General features: G+C 42.8%; 2 protein-coding genes across 6 annotated transcripts; one reads left to right on the top strand and one right to left on the bottom strand.

The window, feature by feature from the left end:
* Positions 1-3,745: 3,745 nt before the first annotated feature.
* On the top strand, positions 3,746-7,688 carry LOC121299782 (ubiquitin-conjugating enzyme E2 L3). The gene is made up of 4 exons (XM_041227841.1): positions 3,746-3,849; positions 5,407-5,502; positions 6,347-6,533; positions 6,902-7,688. The coding sequence occupies exons 1-4, from the start codon at positions 3,823-3,825 to the stop codon at positions 7,054-7,056; spliced, it is 465 nt and encodes a 154-aa protein (XP_041083775.1). The 5' UTR covers positions 3,746-3,822; the 3' UTR covers positions 7,057-7,688.
* ydjc (YdjC chitooligosaccharide deacetylase homolog) lies at positions 7,570-15,838 on the bottom strand. Of its 5 annotated transcripts, none has more exons than XM_041227835.1 (6): positions 15,704-15,835; positions 14,777-14,955; positions 13,200-13,359; positions 12,234-12,333; positions 11,620-11,797; positions 7,570-10,887 (listed from the first exon to the last, which is right to left on the bottom strand). In XM_041227835.1, the coding sequence occupies exons 2-6, from the start codon at positions 14,938-14,940 to the stop codon at positions 10,515-10,517; spliced, it is 975 nt and encodes a 324-aa protein (XP_041083769.1). In that variant the 5' UTR covers positions 14,941-14,955; positions 15,704-15,835; the 3' UTR covers positions 7,570-10,514. The 5 variants fall into 5 exon arrangements, with proteins under 5 accessions (XP_041083769.1, XP_041083770.1, XP_041083773.1 ...); XM_041227837.1 differs by having other exon boundaries at positions 10,803-10,887; positions 11,620-11,823; positions 15,704-15,836; XM_041227836.1 differs by lacking the exons at positions 14,777-14,955; positions 15,704-15,835 and adding an exon at positions 14,094-14,762.
* Between the last annotated feature and the right edge of the window lie 5,269 nt (positions 15,839-21,107).

Here is a 21,107-nt window from a genome sequence, read left to right as displayed (position 1 = left end):
GTATGCTTGACATTCTTAAAACCCTTCTTTAAATGGTCTTGGGTTTCACAGGAATACCTCCTGTGATTGCTATGAGCCTGATGTCCCATGAGGACCCCTTTGGGAATGAGCTCAGGATCTCACTGGGATAACCTGGCATTAAAAATAACAATACAAAAAAAATGGAAAGGGCTGATTCTAAAGGGCTTCATTACAGCGTCGCTTTTCACCTTGAAAAAAAAAATCAAACATCAAATTGAACAGGAGCGTCCAACTCCTGAACCTGAAACAAAAAAACAAAGCAATCTGTCACGCTAATTATTATTTTAACAAGGATACTGCTTTCCTTTGGGATAACACATTTTGCTAGGCTTATAACCAGTGGGTTTTTCAATGTCAGCGTTTAACACACTGATAAAGTTTAGTTCGTTCATCTTTCAACATATTTTGACCAAAAAAAATCTGAAAACATGTTTTGAAGTAATACAATAGATGTCTTTAAACCAGATCAAGGTGTCTCTGTGTGCATTTAACACATTGCTATCATCTGATTACCGTAATGGAAAACAGTTGTTGGTTTTGATTAAATGTTCATTTTTTTACATTAGCTTATAAGTAGGCTATCTCTGGGCATTTTAAGGCAGGGTCTGTATGTGCATATATAATATCATATTTAGATTAATATATGTGTGTAAATGACCTGTCCAACTGCCTGTCTGCAATCAGACCAGGTGACCTACGGCAAAGGTGCCAGGACAGAGCAGTTTATCTTGTGTTCTGTATCTGAAGCATCTCCACAGGATATCCTGAATAAAGCAAAAATTCAGAACCGTATGAACGTGTCTAGACTACCATACTACAATAGAATCACACAGCACACGATCTGTGGGGTTTGTGACAGGATCTGTAGAGTAATATAGTACTTTAGGGGTATTTCTACTGTAGAAATATCAAAATACTCAGGCTTCGTCTGTTAGGTACCGGTATACGCCACCGTTTCCCTAGCACTGTAAAACACACAAACCCTTTCAAAAAGCGCGGTTAGATAACTAGCACCCGTTAGCATACGCAATAACACACTGGCCTATAATATAAATACCCACAGCAATGCTCTAACACCCGCAGCAATGTCAACTTATTTAACAATCAACTGATAGATTTATTTCTTTAGCTTAAGATTTACAAAACAAAAACACGTTTCTTTCTTTCTTTCACCTCAGCCTCTCGCCACCTTCTTTCTGTTCTAGTTCTTTCACGCCTTCTGTTTTTTTCGCTCCTCCTCTGGCACCGCCCCCTTTCCACGCTCTCCTCCAGTCACGTTGCTCCTCGCGTAAGTCCCTCCCCCCCTGCTCCAACATCTAATTTGTGAATGTGGATGAGTCTGGAGTCCTGCTACACTGTGAAGCACACACTAACTGTAAAGACCCTGTTGTTGAACTGGTAGTCTGCTGTAGCACCGTACAGATAAATCATTCTTATGCATTTATCGTACTGACTACTTGCTCTTAATGGGTTTACTCTTACAAGCAAATATTGTTACTGTAAGGTCACTGCTCTTAGTCGAAATAGCTCCAAACGTCATTATTTTCATTTATTTGATTTTGCTCTTATTTACGCTGACTTTATTGTAATAATAATAATAATAATAATAATAATAATAATAATAATAATAATAATAAATCGCTAAATACTGTTTTTGAGAATGACTTCAGTTCTATAGAATACTATAATTAGTACTACATAATAACACAGTCGTTCTAAATAAATACCAGTATTTTACAGGTATTGTAAACATACTACATAATAGTACAGTAAGAACTGCATAGCACCACATCAATGCTATAGAATACTGTGCTACTGTCTAAACAAGGTATTCTATATGCACTAGAACACACTATACACTGCGCATGGCTCAGTTGCATATGAAAATCAATGCACCAAACGGTGGGTGCATTACATTTAGAAAAGAAAAGAAAAAAAATAACGTGTATCTTAAATATAAGTAATTCATTACATAAAAATAAAACGAATACATTCTGTTCAGCCGTAGTCGACTTCTGGAACCTTCTAGTGAAGAAGTTTACCTGGGATAACCCCTCCCCCTATTCATTATCCTTTAGGCAGAAGCCCGCTGGCCAGACTGCACGCTGGTTTTGATTGCACGGTGCCCGGTGCCAGTGCAGCTGTGCTTGGTGTTTAGTGCGCTCGGTTTGAGTGCAGCTGTGCTTGGTGTTTAGTGCGCTCGGTTTGAGTGCAGCTGTGCTTGGTGTTTAGTGCGCTCGGTTTGAGTGCAGCTGTGCTTGGTGTTTAGTGCGCTCGGTTTGAGTGCAGCTGTGCTTGGTGTTTAGTGCGCTCGGTTTGAGTGCAGCTGTGCGTGGTGTTTAGTGCGCTCGGTTTGAGTGCAGCTGTGCTTGGTGTTTAGTGCGCTCGGTTTGAGTGCAGCTGTGCTTGGTGTTTAGTGCGCTCGGTTTGAGTGCAGCTGTGCTTGGTGTTTAGTGCGCTCGGTTTGAGTGCAGCTGTGCTTGGTGTTTAGTGCGCTCGGTTTGAGTGCAGCTGTGCTTGGTGTTTAGTGCGCTCGGTCTGAGTGCAGCTGTGCTTGGTGTTTGAGTGCAGCTGTGCTTGGTGTTGCAGCTGTGCTTGGTGTTTGAGTGCAGCTGTGCTTGGTGTTTAGTGCGCTCGGTTTGAGTGCAGCTGTGCTTGGTGTTTGAGTGCAGCTGTGCTTGGTGTTTAGTGCGCTCGGTTTGAGTGCAGCTGTGCTTGGTGTTTGAGTGCAGCTGTGCTTGGTGTTTAGAGCGCTCGGTTTGAGTGCAGCTGTGCTTGGTGTTTGAGTGCAGCTGTGGTTGGTGTTTAGTGCGGTTTGAGTGCAGCTGTGCTTGGTGTTTGAGTGCAGCTGTGCTTGGTGTTTAGTGTGCTCGGTTTGAGTGCGCTGTGCTTGAGTGCAGCTGTGCTTGGTGTTTGAGTGCAGCTGTGCTTGGTGTTTAGTGTGCTCGGTCTGAGTGCAGCTGTGCTTGGTGTTTAGTGCGCTCGGTTTGAGTGCAGCTGTGCTTGGTGTTTGAGTGCAGCTGTGCTTGGTGTTTAGTGCGCTCGGTTTGAGTGCAGCTGTGCTTGGTGTTTGAGTGCAGCTGTGCTTGGTGTTTAGTGCGCTCGGTTTGAGTGCAGCTGTGCTTGGTGTTTGAGTGCAGCTGTGCTTGGTGTTTGAGTGCGCTCGGTTTGAGTGCAGCTGTGCTTGGTGTTTGAGTGCAGCTGTGCTTGGTGTTTAGTGCGCTCGGTTTGAGTGCAGCTGTGCTTGGTGTTTGAGTGCAGCTGTGCTTGGTGTTTAGTGCGCTCGGTTTGAGTGCAGCTGTGCTTGGTGTTTGAGTGCAGCTGTGCTTGGTGTTTAGTGCGCTCGGTTTGAGTGCAGCTGTGCTTGGTGTTTGAGTGCAGCTGTGCTTGGTGTTTAGTGCGCTCGGTTTGAGTGCAGCTGTGCTTGGTGTTTGAGTGCAGCTGTGCTTGGTGTTTGAGAGCGCTCGGTTTGAGTGCAGCTGTGCTTGGTGTTTGAGTGCAGCTGTGCTTGGTGTTTAGTGCGCTCGGTTTGAGTGCAGCTGTGCTTGGTGTTTAGTGCGCTCGGTTTGAGTGCAGCTGTGCTTGGTGTTTGAGTGCAGCTGTGCTTGGTGTTTAGTGTGCTCGGTTTGAGTGCAGCTGTGCTTGGTGTTTGAGTGCAGCTGTGCTTGGTGTTTGAGTGCGGCAGCACGCCTGCATTGCTCTTGCTAGAGCGAGTTTAATAAGTATCCGTGCAGGAAGGGCCGTGGCTTTAGCGCCCTGCCGCCGCCGCCGTGTCTGCTGGGAGAACTCACTACATCCAAGATGGCGGCGAGCAGGAGGTTGGGAAAGGTAAGGCTCCCGGTCCATTTATTTATTGTTGCAATTTAGATTATATGCGTGTTTTAGTTAACGGTTCAGGCTTGAGCTTGAACAGAGAGTGTCGAGAGAGGTTTGTTGATGGTTTGACAGAGTGCGGGTATGGTCGGTTCCCCGTTTAGAAAATGGAGACAAGTCGAGTGTGATAACGATCCTGTCCGAGGCAGAGAAAGACACCCGCCGGCGTGTAGGCCCGGAGTGTCGCAACCGGCTTTCCCTTTCAGAAGCGACCTGCTCGCTGCTCACGGTGCCGTCTGGAGCAGTCGTTTCGCAGAAGCGTGTGTAATGTCGTTGTGGCTCGGTGGTCTTTGTATTAATATCTCAAATCGCTTTGGTAATTTCAAAGGACAGCTGGGTTACTTTACTCGCACACAGGAAGTACAGTGTTTTATTTTCTGTATTGCCTGTGAGATTATTATATGCGCCTCAACCCGGCTCTCTAGTGTAAAAACAACACATAACAAAGACACTTTGCCAGTTGAATATCTGCTGTGTTGTTTGTAATTGTGTAATAATGTTAAATCCGCGAACGCGTAACCACGTCATTGTTTTACATAATTTGTCAAGTCATTTTGGCTTCAAATGACTTTTTAAAGGAACATACAATGTAAATTAGATTCAGCTGCCTTTTTATGACGTTATTTTCCGTTTCGCTAGTGGCACAGGGAGTTGCCCTCATTGTAGGAAATGATATTTTAGGTTCAACCTAAAAATGCCTTGGAAAGTCCCACTACACTAGGCCAATGCAAGAAGCAAAATAAAAACCGAAACTAACGATCATCATAATAAAACAGCCGTGCAGCAGTGCTGCCACGCTGAGTTACATTGAGCTTCATTGACTGGGCTGATTCAGACACGGGGTAAACAGTATTAATAATTCGAATTTGATGTATAATGTAAAAAGTGGTCATCTTGATTTCCTGTTCCATCCCAATCAGACCATACAGTATTAAACCTTAAAACGACTGCTGGGCTGTGCCATCAGCTTACAAACATCGGAGATCCAAGATCATTTTGAACATTGAACAAGGGGAATCGATTATTTTATTTGTTTTTTAAATGATCAAATCTGATATTTTACCACATTTTAAGACATCTAGTTGAGCTGATTTGTGTTAAACTTATGAAACAGGTAGAATTACATTCTGGAAGCTAGCAGCCTACTAAATTGTGTTTTGTAAAACTGGACACTTCTGATTTAATTTTAGGTCAGTTAATAGGCTCATGTGTAATTTGATACAGTATAATTGTAACTTTTGTTTTCAGTATGTAATGCAAATTCACGTTCGTTTTTAAATGAATAGAATGTCTAGAATTTGCATAGCTTGACAACGTTTTGTGTAAGGAAAATTACAGGGCAGTAACCAGAATAAAGTATACTGTTAAAAGTGCTCATTCCACCAAGGCATAGCCTGAAACACATGGAATCCTTAAAATGACATTATTATAGACAGTGGAGAAAAATGTTCAGTTTGTTTAAAAATATCTTAAGTGTAAATTCATATTGTCAATTTATTTTATTTTTTACAGGAACTTGATGAAATCCGCAAATCTGGAATGAGAAATTTCCGTCACATCATAGTTGATGATTCAAATATTTTGAACTGGCAAGGGCTCATTGTTCCTGTAAGTATCCGATCAAAATAGGAATTCAATCTATATGGTTTTCATAAAACTTACAAATTGTACTGTATGTCGGGTATTGTAGTAAAATACACAACTGTCATGCTCTTTCAGACACACAGAGTTAGATGTAGGCATTTTTGTGTGTTTACTCATGTCGAAGAATACATCTGATACGATAAACCAGGCATTTCATTCCCATACCAACGTGCTCTTTGATTGAAATGACATGTTGCCCTTGAGCCAGAAGGACTTCTTTCTGGTTTATATGGTATAGGCCTATATACTGTTAAGGAAGTGACTTGTCCACTGTTTCCCAGGTGGACCGGTGCTCCATTTAGCTGTTGTCGCATATTTTGTACATGGACAGGGGCACGCAAGATAAATGGCAGTATCTGATCAGGATCCAGCTTTAGCCAACAAAAGTTCATTTCTGGATAGATTGCCAGCTGGTTTACTGTCATTGAGTTGACCAATTTAAAAGCAGTGCTTTACAGTAGTTGTATGCAGGAATTTCATAGGCATTTTAGCAACGTACTTTAACTGTGAAGCTAGTAAAGTGTTTCTGCTGAATTTCATTTTTGTCTAAGCAGGATGTGTTCACATTGTTACATGCAGATGTAGAAAGACATCTAGTTGAAACATTTGTCAATGAATGAAGTGTCTTTTAGTACGGCTACATATACCATGCTTGAGTGTTAAATGCATCCTCACAAACATTTTGGTGCAGCAAAATGACTGCCAGATTTCAGTTCTGGTTGATTTTGATTCAACCCCATCATAATGTATTTCTTTGTAAAGCTGTTTTAACCTTCATCTTTTTAACCTGTTGTATGATTTCTTAAAGGATAACCCACCTTATGACAAAGGAGCCTTCCGGATTGAAATCAACTTTCCAGCAGAGTACCCTTTCAAACCACCCAAGATCACCTTTAAAACAAAGATCTATCATCCCAACATTGATGAGAAAGGGCAGGTGTGTCTGCCAGTCATTAGCGCAGAAAACTGGAAACCAGCTACCAAAACCGACCAGGGTAAGTTCAAATACTGTACCTGGAATTGTATTTATTGAAGAATAATATAGGGGCTGGGTAGATGAATGAATATATAGACATATGAAACATTGTTTCTAGGGCATTCCTGATAAAGGTAATTTGTGAGATGAAGGGATTTTGTTTAGTTTTTTTATGAAAGTAGTTTAGGTGGTCCTTGTAGACAGGTGTCAACTTTCCACAGATTAATATTGACAATTCCAGTTAGAATAAGAATGTGGCCTTCATTGCAGAGGGGAATAGACAATATCAAGTTATGACCTTGCATTTCAGTTTGTGAGTGTTCTAGAAGTGGTTTATTGTGTCCAGTTTGAGAACCTGTAGTAACTGTGTGCCTTTTTGTTTTGAAGTTATCCAGTCCCTCATAGCATTGGTGAATGACCCACAACCTGAGCACCCACTGAGGGCTGACTTGGCTGAAGAATACTCAAAGGACCGTAAAAAATTCTTTAAGAATGCAGAAGAGTTTACAAAGAAATATGGTGAAAAGCGACCAGTGGACTAAGACTTGGCTGTTGTGAATCCCACAAAACTCATTCGACCAGACCCAGAGCAGTGCGTTTCAGAAGCACCTCGAAGCAGGACTCGATGTGGATCACAGACAAGTGCCACCCCATGGTGTTGCTTGTGCCTGTTACTAACTTTCTACTGTTTTCTTAAATCCAAAAAAAAAAAATATTAAAAAACAAAATGCAAAAAAAAAAAAAAATGGTTTAGAAAATAACCTGTAAAGATGGGATTAAAAATACACACAAAATGTTTTAGTTGTGCTTTGTTTGTTTAAAATCACTGCTTCAGTAGACTATACATATGATGCGAATATATTAGACTAATGTTATCAAAGCCAGATCTTATGCCCTTCAGGAAAGAAAAAAAAATGTTGTGTTTGTTCTGATAAACTTTCTTTTTTATGCTGTCCCCTGAACTCTGCTTTCTTCCCCACTCCTCCTCCCCTCCCCAAGAGAATGTCTTGGTAAAACAGCAGTCCTGAAGGTGGATGACAACTGTTTCATGTTACTTTTGCGTTCTGTGGAACTTGCTTTATCAATTCCCCTTATCTTCAGTTTGTAACGTTTAATAATCAGAATTACACCCTAGTCACCAATTGTTTCCGACATTAAAAGAAAAAAAAAAGGTTTTGTTTGTCGTTGAAGAATTTGTTACGAGATTACTGCTTACAAATTTTGGATCTTAAACATTTTAAAGATTAGTTTTCTTCAAATAACAAACAGGTTATATATCCTTTTCAGCACAGAAACTGATACATAGTTGCAGTCATTAACTAAAAAAAAAAAAAAAATATTCCCTGAGAGTTGGCAAGCAAAGCACAATGTAGAATATATATGCATGCCACTAAAGAAATACAAATGAACATTAACTTACACGTGTGCCAGAAGGAAATGCAAGTTAGACAGGTAGTAACAGTTACATGTAAAGTGTTATGGAAACTATGATACCAGGTTTTGCTGAATATGTGAAAAAAAAGCTACCTTTTTAAGAACATACTTTTACAATGTTTGTTGAAATGCCGCAAACATTCTTACAAGTACATGAATACTCAGAGTGCTTGTGCAGTAACTGCATTCCCACATTAGTCCTAAATAGTGGAGTTGTCTTTTGATGTGTTGAGTGATGTGTCTTACCACGGCTTTACTTCTTTTTTTTTTTTCTTAGCTCTGTTAAGTTTCCGGAATATATTTATGAACACAGCATATTTTACAAAGATAACCCTGATCAAAAATAAGGTCTACTTCATTTCACATACCCCAGAGCTCTCTGTAGTGTGGCTATTCTGATCCAAACAGACCCCAATGCGATTAATAGCAGCAGCATTTAAGTGACCTAAAGATAATGATATACAGAGGGAACCAATATACAATTCACCTGGGATTTTTGTAATTTGGCCCAATATTTAATAATAAACAATCGAGTAATCATGCCCAGTTTACTCAGAACTACTCTCTAGCAGTCACTGTGTTCATTTCACTGTAAGCTAATGGTTTTAGGTTTTATCATCTCATTCGAGGTATTTCTTTCACCACTTTGTTTTTCTATAAAAGGTGTTGAATCTTCTACACAGAGATGTGCACACCAATACAAGCCGACTGGGGTGTTTACAGGATCAGCAGCTATACTACTGTATATAAACAAACAGCAGACGATTCATGAAAACAGAAGGGTTTGTTTATCTAAGGAATTAGTTCCTAGAGTAAAATTGCCTTTTCATCCGTGGTCAAAAAGAACACCAAATGTAATCACATTGTTTAGCACTGCTTGGAAAATGTCTTGCCTGGTTTTCTTTGTAATTTCTCTACATACATTAGTATGATAATGTCTAAGCATTGAGTATCGCTGCTTTGCTAATCTGTGTCTCAGGGAACCAACGGAGCCAACCAAGCAACCAGCCCATGTAGGGAAGAGTCGGCAAGAGTTAAGGATTTACATACCAGCTCTTGAGGTGAAAACAAACAGGCAACAGTAAGAAGAATGGCTTGGGCAGATTACTAAGGGTAAATGGGAGTGCCCTCTTCTCGTTCAGTGGGAGGACACCCAGCTTGTATTTCCTTTGAATACCAGGAATACGTGGGTGGCGGCCTCCTTCACAAACTCACTCATTTCAATTGCTCGCACACCTTTTCATATATACACACTACTTCTATTAGAAGCACACTGAAGCTATCCATAAACACTAATGAAACGCTGCACTCAGTACTTTCAGAAAGAAAATGAAACCATATCCAGTCAGTCAGCATGTGGAGTACAAACCTTATTTTGTATTGAATGATTCCGCATACACTAAAACATACATTTAGAATATACCTTTGATCATTGATCATTGATTTGTCGAACCTTTCCATCGTGAATTAAACACATTTACCTAATGAGAAAAGTAATACAAACACCTTTTTATAGAATCCATTTACTACTGTAAGATGACATTCTGATTCTGAGAACATATAGAAATTGTAACAAAAAAAGCTACTTATTTCTGGGCTACTTTCAGAGTGTTTATTCAGAACTCAGAATGTGTGCAGTGTCAGTAAATCTGACAACTAGTTCTGAAAGATGAATTAATAAGAAGTGCTAGGACTGAAATGTCATCAGTCTTTCTGTCCATGGTGAATTATATCATAATTACATAAATAAAACTTAAAAACAATTATCATCTACAGCACTCCTTCCATCTCACTCTACACATAGAAATGCAGTTGCTGAAGTAGACTAGGTAATAACAAACAGTATTTTAAATAGTATTGCAGTGTTATTATTAAAAAGTGTATCTGCATCTGGTGAAAAAAGGGTAGCTGGTGAAACAGCACAGCCTCTACGAAAAAGGACTGGGTTTCATGATTCTTGAGGTATAAAATCTTCCGCATTAATAGTGTACAAGGATTATGAAGGTAAATACTACTGAAGAAACCATGGCTGTATGCCTTCTATAGACACAAAGCACTTCTACTGGCAACAACAGGAGTGCTAACAACATCACTGGCCCCCCTTCAACTGGGGTCATCTGGTTTTCAACACAAACTCAGTACATGCAAAGATTACACATGCAATGCAATAGAAAACTAAGCTGCTGCATCCTGCTGCAGGTCACATTGTCAGTGTGCAGCTCGGCTGGTTTCACATCTGTGCTAATCGAGTCTGTGTGAAACCAGCCGCTGTAGGCATCAGGAGGCAGCAGCAGCAGCTACTTTTCACCTGCTGCATGGCCTTTGCTTCTATTTTGTGCTTTGTAATTCGTAATTATTATTATTTCAATACAACCACAAAAAAAAGTTACTGCTTAGCATGGCCTCCAGTCGTGTGAAGGTCATTAAAAATACCCAGATGCAGTCTTTCACTGGAACACACACCCGCCAGTTTGGTTGGGACTCCCACCCCTTTCACAGCAGCTTTGCCAGGTGGCAGGGTGCCACTCTCAGCACCCTGCATGGCTTGCATGTAAGTGTGCGCCACCTACAGGTCTCTAAACGCACACAGCTGGATGTTTTTCTCCTTGTATAGGCAGCGCAGCTCGGGGTCGGTTAGCGTGCGCAGCTCGTGCAGACGGTCCAGGGACTGGGAGAAGTCGTCGGGACCCTCGCCGCACCCCCCTTCCTGGGGCAGGCTGGGGTAGCCCGGGTGCACCATGAGCTCCACTGTCATCGTGCCGTCCCCCTTGAGGGAGCTGCCAGGCACCGCTGTGAGATCACACCGAGAGCGCGGCTCTGCATTCTCTCTGCTGGACAGGGGTGATGGTGTCCCTACAGCATTCTGCAGGGCTGTTCTTAGACTGGCCACAGACATGCTCTTACCCATTGTGGTGAGACCAATATAGGCGTGGGGCCACCTGAAAAAGAGCAGATAAATAAATGATGTTGTTCCAGATGTTTTCCACGCGGGTTAGAGCACTTTTGCTGCTCAGTGTATTTGTTTAATGACATGTTCCTAAGCATGCTCTATACACTGGGGCTGGACACCAGAGCAGAGCAATGGAGTGCGTCCCGTGTTCTGCTTCACAGTGAGGCTGAATTAGCCCCCCCTCCACTGAGGATTCTGCTGCTCCTATTCCCTTTATATTAATTCTCTTATCAGAGTTTCACAAGCCTGATCAAAGAGTTTCCTCCAACACCATTAGAAAGGGATTCTTCACATGCTTTTTATAGTGTGCGGCACACAATAAAATGTTAACAATTATAAAAAGAACACAGAGACAGTCGTTTACCATGAGAGACTCATAAAAGTAATTACTGAGGTAAAAGCACGAGATAGAAATTGCTGGCCCAGCTATAACTGCTCTGAAACAGCTTCACGGACTCACAAGGTAACTAAACAATCTTCATTCTTCCAGTCTCAATGCACGGCAAGCTGGAGAAGAAATACTATGAAAAAGGTTTTGCAGCGGCCCGCACCTTTCTCTAGGTGCTTTGACCAGGATAGTGATCCGCTTTTTGTGACAGTGGAAACAGCGAGGCTGACGGTTTGAGCCCAGCCTCCTTGTGACCACTGAATGGAACATGACCTTGGGGAGAGTAACCCATTTGTTCAGTGGCAAGTCAGGAGTAAGTTATTCAATAAATACCTGATGCCGTGCTTCAGAAACACCGGGACGGAGTCGAGGGAGTCCTGCTCCACTTGCAGGTAAAACCCCCGGAGCTGGGGGCTGAGCCAGGTGCAGTGGTGAAGCCCGGGCTCAATGGGGACCCGCGTGAATCGGATCTGATGATCCGACAGCACCCTCGCGAACACATCCCGCACTCCTGCAGCACCGGCAACACAAACACAGCTGCTTTTGAGAACCCAGGGACAGGAAGAAGCAGACAGTTGAGAGCAGGCTGTTCAGTCCATCGATGCTCGTTTGGGGTTAAACATGTTGATTTGCTTCATTACGCTACAAGGGTTGGACAAATAACTGGAATGACCCAACGAGCCCCACCCCCTAATAAAAATACCACCTGCTTGTAACTTGTTGTAATCACACCTGTTCCAGCCTGACAATATACTGTATTACAGCATCATCATTCTACACAGTGGACAAAATAAAGAGCTGCATGCAAGGTTTCCCCATCTGTCTTTGACCCTTTGAGGTCGTTTTCAGAACCATCCCATGCCATACCACACCAATTAATGTATATAGCGTCCTTCTTGTGCCAGCGAGTTTGAAAAGGTCAGTGAGGTTGGCCGGGGACTCCCTACCTGGCAGCACATGGACATGCTGATGACCGTCCATGTGATGAGGTAGCTGACCAGTCAGTTCACAGAACAGCTGGACCTGGGCCTTCAATTCCTGCTCCACCTGCACAAAATAACACAAAACCGTCCGGATCAGTTCAAGCCCTTTATATACTTAACCCTCATTCGCCACTCATTGCCATAATGCAGGCAAGTTTGAGTCCTAAAAGAAAAACAATGAATCCTCTGCATTTGCATTCCCTGCCTGTGAGTGGTTTGATCCCTTCACTGTGCTTTCTGTGCTTACTGCACATGGCAGCAGTGCAGTGCAGCAGTGCCCACACCAAACAGCACAGGGATACTGTCGGATTTTAAAAGGGGTTTGGCTAATCAAATAATCCCATCAATCTTCCATGTTGTGCACGTCCATTAGGGTTACTATGGGCAGCTCTGAAGCAAACACATGTTATAGCACACATGTATCTTCAGTTCAAAACTAGGATCACTTCCTAGGCTCTTTCAGCTGGGCACTGGAATTGAGCATACCCCTTCTTCACTGGCATTTCTCTATTGAGTGCTTTGCAGCCAGTGACATGCTTGGATCCTGAAGACGCTGCTGAGGTGAAGGGACCCAGCATGTGAATCCTGAAGACACTGCTGAGGTGACGTGACCCAGCATGTGAATCCTGAAGACACTGCTGAGGTGACGTGACCCAGCATGTGAATCCTGAAGACACTGCTGAGGTGACGTGACCCAGCATGTGAATCCTGAAGACACTGCTGAGGTGAAGAGACCCAGCATGTCAATCCTGAAGACACTGCTGAGGTGACGTGACCCAGCATGTGAAACAGGAGCAGGCGTTCCTGCAGTAAAGCATGCAAACGGTTTGCTTTAATATGGGCTTCTTTCAAAGCTGCACCTGAATGAATGCAAGGAAATCATGTGCAACTTTCCAAACCCCAGTTCTAAAGGACGTTGCTTCAGCTCACTTCTATCATCTTCAACTGCCCGTTCCTTAATGCCTTCCTGAATCCCATCTTCCCATGGAAATATCCATCCTCGTTCACAAGGGAAGAGCCCTTTGGGAGCGTGTCACAGACTGGGAGGCCCTCAGACAGGTTTGCATGGAGGCCTATAGGAATGCTGTGTCTGTAAGGGAAAGACTCCGATCAGCTCGGAACAGAAGCATTTCAACACTGAACATGTTACACAAGCATGGAAATAAGACTCCTATTGCATGGCACTTTCACCCATTCCAGGTTTTAATACAGGCTTGTTTAGTGCCAGTGTATTGGGATCAAGCTCAGTCTTATTAGACTCACAATAAAACCAAGCTGCTATGCAACAGGAGTCTTATTTCCATCCCTGAAAGTACACGTCAAGCATGGCATTTACCCTAGTAAACCACACCCTAGGGTGTGTAACATAATCCCATAGAGAAGAGACACAGGACAAAGCCAAAGCAAACGGAATCATATTTTCCATTACGGCATTGCTGGCCATAAGCAAGACTAGCAAACACTGAACAAGACAGTCATATTCATACCAGACAGACTAACCCCTAAGAGTCTTCACCTCTACTGTCTATATCATGAGCTCTAATCAAGACAGTTAAAACAAACCAACAGACCTCCATGAACTATAGGAATTGTGAAGCGTTGTGTCCGAACACGTACGTGGTACATATACTATGTGTGGACTATTGCACGCAGCAGTGTGCGTGTACCACAATACTGTATATGTAAGGTGACCATACGACTCCGGGTTCAGCAAGGCAGTTTGGGACAGTTCAGGCTTTTCAACTCGCAACCCAATGCATTCTGGTACGTTTTACCTGTCTCAGGTACCATTCTTTCCTTTAAGAGAAGCAGGACTACACTTACCAGAATGCATTGGGGTGTGAGTTGAAAAGCCTGGACTGTCTCCCTGAACACGGAGCCATATGTCTGTACATGGAGAGCAGTGCCTGGAGCGCACTTGCTTTACATTCCAGGTTTTAGATTCAGGGCCACAGGCGACATCCAGCTATTCTGTGAGCCCAATGCTATGGTTACAGCTTGCAGCAGTGGGCAGTTACAACTGACTTCAATCAAACTGTACAGCTCGGGGAATCAAAAGAGACATTAAAAAAAAAAAAAAAAAAAGGTTTGTATTGGTTTTGCCAAAAGCGTTTACCAGAAAACTCTTCACACCTGTATCAGTCTACAATAGAATCAAATGAAATAAACGAAAACCATAAAACACGCCTTCTCTGAGTCACAGTGATACTGACGGGGTTTATCTGGTGTGTACCGCCAATACTACAGTACTTATCATCTTTAATCAGATCTCTTTATCAGTGTGTTCCAGAGCGAAACTAAAACCAATACAATGAAAAGCGCGATTGCCACTTGAGATTACCTGCCTTTTTGTAAGTGGGAACAGTATAGCTGTGTCGTGCTGCCTGTCTTGATACGGGTATACTGTACATGCAAACACCGTGGATGAATGGCACCCTTAATAACAGCCAACTGCATATTTCCAGGTGTGGTACAATTAGAGCGTATCAGAGAGAAAAAAGGAATACCTTTTAGATATTTCAGCGGCTTCTTCCGCGGCGATGCCGTTAACAAGTAAAGACACATTCGAGATCGCCCCCTTGTGAAAGCATTCCAGCATCCCTCGATTCCTCCGTGCACAGTACCCGAAGTCATCTCCCGTCACCACCAACTTCACTCGCGGCTGGGGCATTCTCCAAGACCGCAGCTAACCAGAGAGAGAGAGAGAACAGCCAATACTTTGACAACAAGGTGTATACAACGAAAAAAAAAAAGAAAGGAGACGTGGCTTATCTTCGTTTCATCAGTGCTGACGGGAAACGTGTTACTCAACACTTTCCTGACGCGTAACATATTCTCACAACAAGAATTTCAATTGGAAAAATTGCGTCTTTATCACAAAGCTGCGTCATTGACTTCGGCGATCCAATCAGACTAACTTCACTGCAGCAACTGGACCGCACGCATTTCAAGTGCACGCTGCTGTAATACAGTAGATGGTATTGCAATACTAACGGCAGCTTGGCATGCTATCCATTTTTAAAACACGACCCATGTAGTTATACAGTACTTCCAGTCATTTTAAATGACCCGACTTTTATTGAATGTAGCGCTACCTTTAAGATATCTCCCCTCAGTCACACTGGCACCATTGCAGCTCTCACGTCTGAATTAACAGCCCTGGAAAAGACACGTTATATTCCTGTGCTGTACTTTAAATAAGCCTTTACACCCTTGCACTGAACTGCAGGATCAAATATAAATATAGAAACACCGCGACTGCCACGCCTGTAATCAACAGCAACGGGGCTCAGATACATGGAGAAAAAGCCGTGTTACCCAGTTAACACTGCGGCCCGTCTCAAATACATACTACTTGATCAAATGGAAGAAGCACATCAATAGCTCCTTCTCACTTAATTCTAGTTAATGGATATAAACCAGTATGCGCTTACTCATCATAAATCCACGTGGATACCCATCAACGCCACCGCCCATAGCACAGAGAGAGAGAGAGAGAAGCAGTCGGAACAGCTTGGTTAAACTGCGGGCTCTATAGCGGCTGTGTTCGGTTCCTTTTCCGGGGTTAGTGCCCCCTAGTGCTAACCCTCGGAGCCTGTTTCTGCGGCAGCTCGGAGAGTTCTCGGGCTCGTCGTCTGAATGCGCCTTATTGTTGGTCATAAATGTTCTTGCTGACAGCATAATTACTGTATTGTGACGGTGGCGTCGTGTCTATGCTCGAAAGGTTCGGTTTTAGACACCATGCATGACAGCTATCTTGTGGACATTTAGCATCCCCGCTTTGTATCAGACTATGGCAGTATGTAAGAATCGTCTTGAGTCCGAAGAGTCTTCAAAGGACTCGCGCTTTTCCTCGATATATGCGAAGAGGATTCGATCGCCGCTCGGAATCTTGATCAAAGTTTCAGCTGGGGCAATTCATCCAATAGCTATTACAAGAATAATCCACTGATCAACGTGACTCTGACCCAGACAGCCAGCTGTCCTTATCTCAGCATCTCGACTTTGATTAATTGCTGGAAGAATGTTTCATTTTTGAGGCTTTTCAAAATGTGCTTCCAGAGTTTGGTCAGAATCTGGTCAAAGAGGGGTTGACCCGAGCTGGGGGTATTCATCCATGGATAGCCCACTTCCACAAACATCCACTGATCAATGCGACTCACCACCCTGTCTCAGCATAACTTCTTCATCTTCTCTAAATGGGGAACTCCTGGAAGAACGTTTAGGTTTTGAGGCTTTCCAGTTTGGTCAGAAGCTTGTCCCGAACATCAATGTGGACGGGAGCCCACGATCATCTTGTAACAGCACCAGGTCCGAGAAAGTCCTCAACATTCTGAACCGGGTAGCAAGTGAAGTTGAGCTGGGGGAATTTGTGATAAATGTCAGCAAGGAATCTGCCGTTTCTAGAGACCAAAAGAAATAAGTATTAGTCCTAGAAAAACTCAACAGCGACATTGTTCATGACAGTCTCAAGGCTGAGCCCACGCAGGACGGACAGATGATCGACAGCCTGAAAGCGGCACCTCAGGATCCCACTGAGCCTCCAGCAGAGAGACAAACAGTCAGAGGAGTGCACCCTTCTGATCATGAAGTCAAACACACCACGGTACTCTCTGCAACTATGGATCCAACTGGTGGACTGTATTGGTTCTGTCCCGCATATTGGCGTGTTTACAACGTGCTACATTAATTCCTTTAATAACCTATGCTAAATTTAAGCACTTGGATTTAGAGTGATGATGTTAACACACTAACGCAATTCATTTAGTAAGATGCAAGTGTTTTTCTCGCTCTGTTTCGATATAACAATGTATAAGTGATAACTATAAGCTGACAGGTCCACTGTTCACTCATTTCAGAACTAACCCTATATTAACTATTTAGGAAGACCGAATTATTGAAACACACAAACAGACAAAAAGACATGTACATGAATGCTGAAATGAATGCTGTGCTTGAGGACTTGATCCTACATGTCCCCTTCATAGTCTTCACAGTGACACGAGCTCCTAGTGGGTTTGGTTTCTTTATTAATGTGCTTATTTGCCTATAAGATAGATAAACCCGTGACAGTGACTAATACTGTATTGCAATTGTACTGTTTAGATAGAGGCTTACTGTCTAGCTGTAAAAAATAACACATTTAAAAAAACACATGCCAAATAATAAACTGCATGTAAAAAGACAGACATCACAATAACTCGATTATGACGTAGCTAAGGAGGGAAGGGCTATTAAAACCCAAAGCACGTCTGAATATCGGGGCTTTTCATTAGCAAGCGAATTAATCGTTTATTTTTCGTTTTGTATGTGATTCAGGTTTTTTCTTTTTCTTTTTTTCTTTTTTTTGCCAAAAAAAAAAAAATGTCAGCATCTGAGAAAAACGTGGACTCCAGCGAGTCTGGAATAGACCGTCACGTTTCCTCTTCGACTCTGATACACCGCGCAAGTTATAGAGCTTGCAAAGAGGGAATGATCCGAGATCTAAAACCTGTTCACAATTCCAGCTGGGAGAACTCCAAATACAGCCCGTTTCCACAGGAGTCACCCGCTTTCCAATTGGGCTCCAAGCCGTCTGTCTGGGTGCCGCCGCCTTCCTCTTCTCAGGACCTCGACCTTGGGGAATTCCTAGAAGAGCTGGGGGTTTTTGACGCTCTTGTGAATCTGGTTTCGGAGTTGGTTCAGAAGTTTGTATTGACCACCAAGGAAGACGGGAGTCTACTGTTTGACATCCAGTTCGGGTCTTCGAATAACAGCGTCAAGTCAGAGGAAGAATTTAACATCCTCGACATAGTAGGAAGCGAATTTGAGCTGGATGGACGTGTGAATACCACGCCCACCCCTTCAAATGACGGAGCGCAACCAGATTCACACAGCTCTTCTCCTGGAGAGCACTGGTCACCCCCAGATGTCCCCCCCGTTAGAAAGCTGTCTGTAAATGGCAGCAAGGAATCTGCAGTGTCTAGAGACCAAAAGAAATATGTACTAGTCCTAGAAAAACTCAACAGCGACATTGTTGGTGAGGGTTTAGAGACGGACAGTCTCAAGGTTGAGCCCACGCAGGACCGACAGATGATCGACAGCCTGAAAGCGGCACCTCCGGATCCCACTGAGCCTCCAGCAGAGAGACAGACAGTCAAAGGAGTGCACCCTTCTGATCGTGAAGTCAAACACACCACGGTACTCTCTGCAACTATGGATCCAGCTGATGCATTGTATTGGTTCTGTCCCGCATATTGGCGTGTTTACAACGTGCTACATTAATTCGTTTAATAACCTATGCTAAAGTTAAGCACTTGGATTTAGAGTGATGATGTTAACACACTAACGCAATTCATTTAGTAAGATGCAAGTGTTTTTCTCGCTCTGTTTCGATATAACAATGTATAAGTGACAAATCTAAGCTGACAGGTCCACTGTTCACTCATTTCAGAACTAACCCTATATTAACTATTTAGGAAGACCGAATTATTGAAACACACAAACAGACAAAAAGACATGTACCCTGTTTAGTGCCTTTCACACTATATATATATATATATATATATATATATATATATATATATATATATATATATATATATATATATATATATATATATATATATATACTTGTTTGTGTTTGTGTACTTGCAGCAGCATCAAGTGGACTACAGCCAAGAGAAGAAATCTCATGAACTACAGGCAAAGGAAGACAAAAGCAAAGAAAAAGAAATAAAACTAGAAGAAAGTGACATTTCCACCCGAGAACCGGACGCCAGCTCCCTCAAAGTGTCGGAAACCACTAGAATTGTTGTTGATGCTTTTGCGAATTTATGTCGCAGAACCAAAAAACAAGTTGAACTTGACAAGAAACTTGGCTTTTGTTTGCTTCCTTTCAAAAGTCGAATTAGCAGACGTGAGCTCCTCGATGAGAGCCTAGAGCAGCGTTTGAGCCTCAATGAGCAGCCAGTCATTCTGCACAGACAAGGCTGCGTGGCGTCGCTTCCGGAGTGGGCATGCCCGAGCCAGCCTGACTACCTGGAGCACGGAGGATCCCGAACCAGGAGCAGCTTCCCTGTGGAGACAGCGCGGACCAGCTCAGCGGCCCCGAGTGGTTCTCGTCTGCAAGCAACAAACACAAAAGTGGACAGGAAAAATGCGCCCTAAAGACTCAAGTTGCCCGGATTTCTGTTTACTAAACCCAGCGCAATAAATGGACTTTTAGGTTTTCCTGAGTGAAAACATTGGTTAGAACTGTTATGAAGCTAGTATTCTTGTTGTTGTTGTTGTGGTTGCTGTACAATCCACTATGTAGAGACGTTTTAAAGCAGTGTATAGAGATATTAAACATCATCAAGTGATACTTGAATTGCAGTTTATGGTAAAAAATAGAAAACATATTTTTTAATAGGTCATCTTTCAGTGGAGCAAAATATAGAAATAACTACTGCATTTATATAGGTGTTGCAATACTACTACTACTAATAATAATAATAATAATAATAATAATAATAATACAATGGGGAGAGAGGGGTCTCTGCTCCAGCACATACTCCCTCAATCATTTCAAGATGACACGCTTTTTTAAAAACTGTTATTATTTATTATGTATAATTGTATTAACGTCCAAGAATGAAATCTGTTCACGCATGCAGTAGCTCACAATGACGCGCGTGAAGTGTGGTTACAGGAAGTCCCTGGTGTGTAAACAGACTTGACTTTCTGGTGCGGTTCTGTGAGCACACATCTACGCTATAGAGGAACTAGGAATGAGGGACTGTTTTTGTACTTTTGAACTTATTTACACGGCATGTAAGTGGGCTCTGTTCTTGGGTATCCATACTAATGTTTATGCTTAGTAGCCTACTAGTCTTGCCAACTAGCCCCGTAATTCCGGGACACTAAGACAGGTCAGGTAATTGATTTAATTGCACGTGTAAAGTGAGTGTGAATTGCATGAGCTGTCGCTAAAGGAATTGAATTGTTTTGCTGAGAAGTTACTAAAAGCGCACACCTGTCCGGGGCGGGGATAACTCCCTGTGAGCATCGCTTCAATCAATCACACCGGTACAGCTCGCTGATTTGCTGTATTTGTCTGATTGGGGCAGGACAGTGTAATGCAGGAAGAAGTATTAAATAAATAGAAACTTCACCGAGAGGTTAAATGATAGAGCGCGGGGCTGTGCACAACTCTCTACAGCGGCAGAATCGCACTATTTTAATAGACACTGTTTGCCATTCACAGTTTCAAGCAGTACGATGTTAATGCATGGTATGATGCTCTCCCGATAATAATCGACACTGCAATTCAACACACTTATTGAAACCGCTCACGCAATTCACTCCCACTTGATGATTTAAAATCGAGTTTTAAAAAAACGTGGCCATAAAGCTCTAGTTTTAAAAGAGATTTGAAAATACTTTAATATCCTAGATAACCTTTGTTTTTCTTACGAGCAATATCATTTGAAATGTTATCAGCTCGAGTTCGGGTTGGTTCTTCTCCGCCACAGGTGTATCTCTATCTAAAAACTCGATCAAGCTGATCGCAGCTGCAGTCTAGTATCAGCGCAGACTCCCTATTTACCTGGGCGACAGGTGTGCCGCTCACACACGCGCACAGATGCTTCGTTGCCCCAGTTAAAATTCCAGGCAGCTGATTGGCTGCCTGGGGAAACCACGAGGACAAATCAGAAGCAGCAGCGTGTGCTGACCTGCCGGGAAGAGAATGGTTGCTGAAACCAGAATCAATGGACAACCAATCAGAGTAAGAGCAGAACGGGCTTCCCCCGAGATCCTTTTGGGCAATCATGAAGCAAAGTGTGCACCAACACTTCCGAGACCGCTAGCTGTCAA

This window comes from Polyodon spathula, chromosome 25 (assembly GCF_017654505.1).
Source record: "Polyodon spathula isolate WHYD16114869_AA chromosome 25, ASM1765450v1, whole genome shotgun sequence".
Taxonomy (NCBI): Eukaryota; Metazoa; Chordata; class Actinopteri; order Acipenseriformes; family Polyodontidae; genus Polyodon; species Polyodon spathula.
The sequence above is the reverse complement of the archived record's forward strand: the minus strand, read 5'-3'. Positions and strand labels throughout refer to the sequence as shown.

What these genes read in the sequence shown, in the direction of transcription:
- LOC121299782 (XM_041227841.1), top strand. Translation starts at nt 3,823, where the DNA reads ATGGCGGCGAGCAGGAGGTTGGGAAAG. An exon ending in CGAGCAGGAGGTTGGGAAAG is followed by an intron (nt 3,850 to 5,406) that starts GTAAGGCTCCCG and finishes TATTTTTTACAG; the next exon opens with GAACTTGATGAAATCCGCAA. An exon ending in GGCAAGGGCTCATTGTTCCT is followed by an intron (nt 5,503 to 6,346) that starts GTAAGTATCCGA and finishes GATTTCTTAAAG; the next exon opens with GATAACCCACCTTATGACAA.
- ydjc (XM_041227835.1), bottom strand. Translation starts at nt 14,940, where the DNA reads ATGCCCCAGCCGCGAGTGAAGTTGGTGGTGACGGGAGATGACTTCGGG. An exon ending in GCCGCTGAAATATCTAAAAG is followed by an intron (nt 13,360 to 14,776) that starts GTATTCCTTTTT and finishes TTTCCCTTACAG; the next exon opens with ACACAGCATTCCTATAGGCC. An exon ending in GCATGTCCATGTGCTGCCAG is followed by an intron (nt 11,798 to 12,233) that starts GTAGGGAGTCCC and finishes CCGGTGCTGCAG; the next exon opens with GAGTGCGGGATGTGTTCGCG.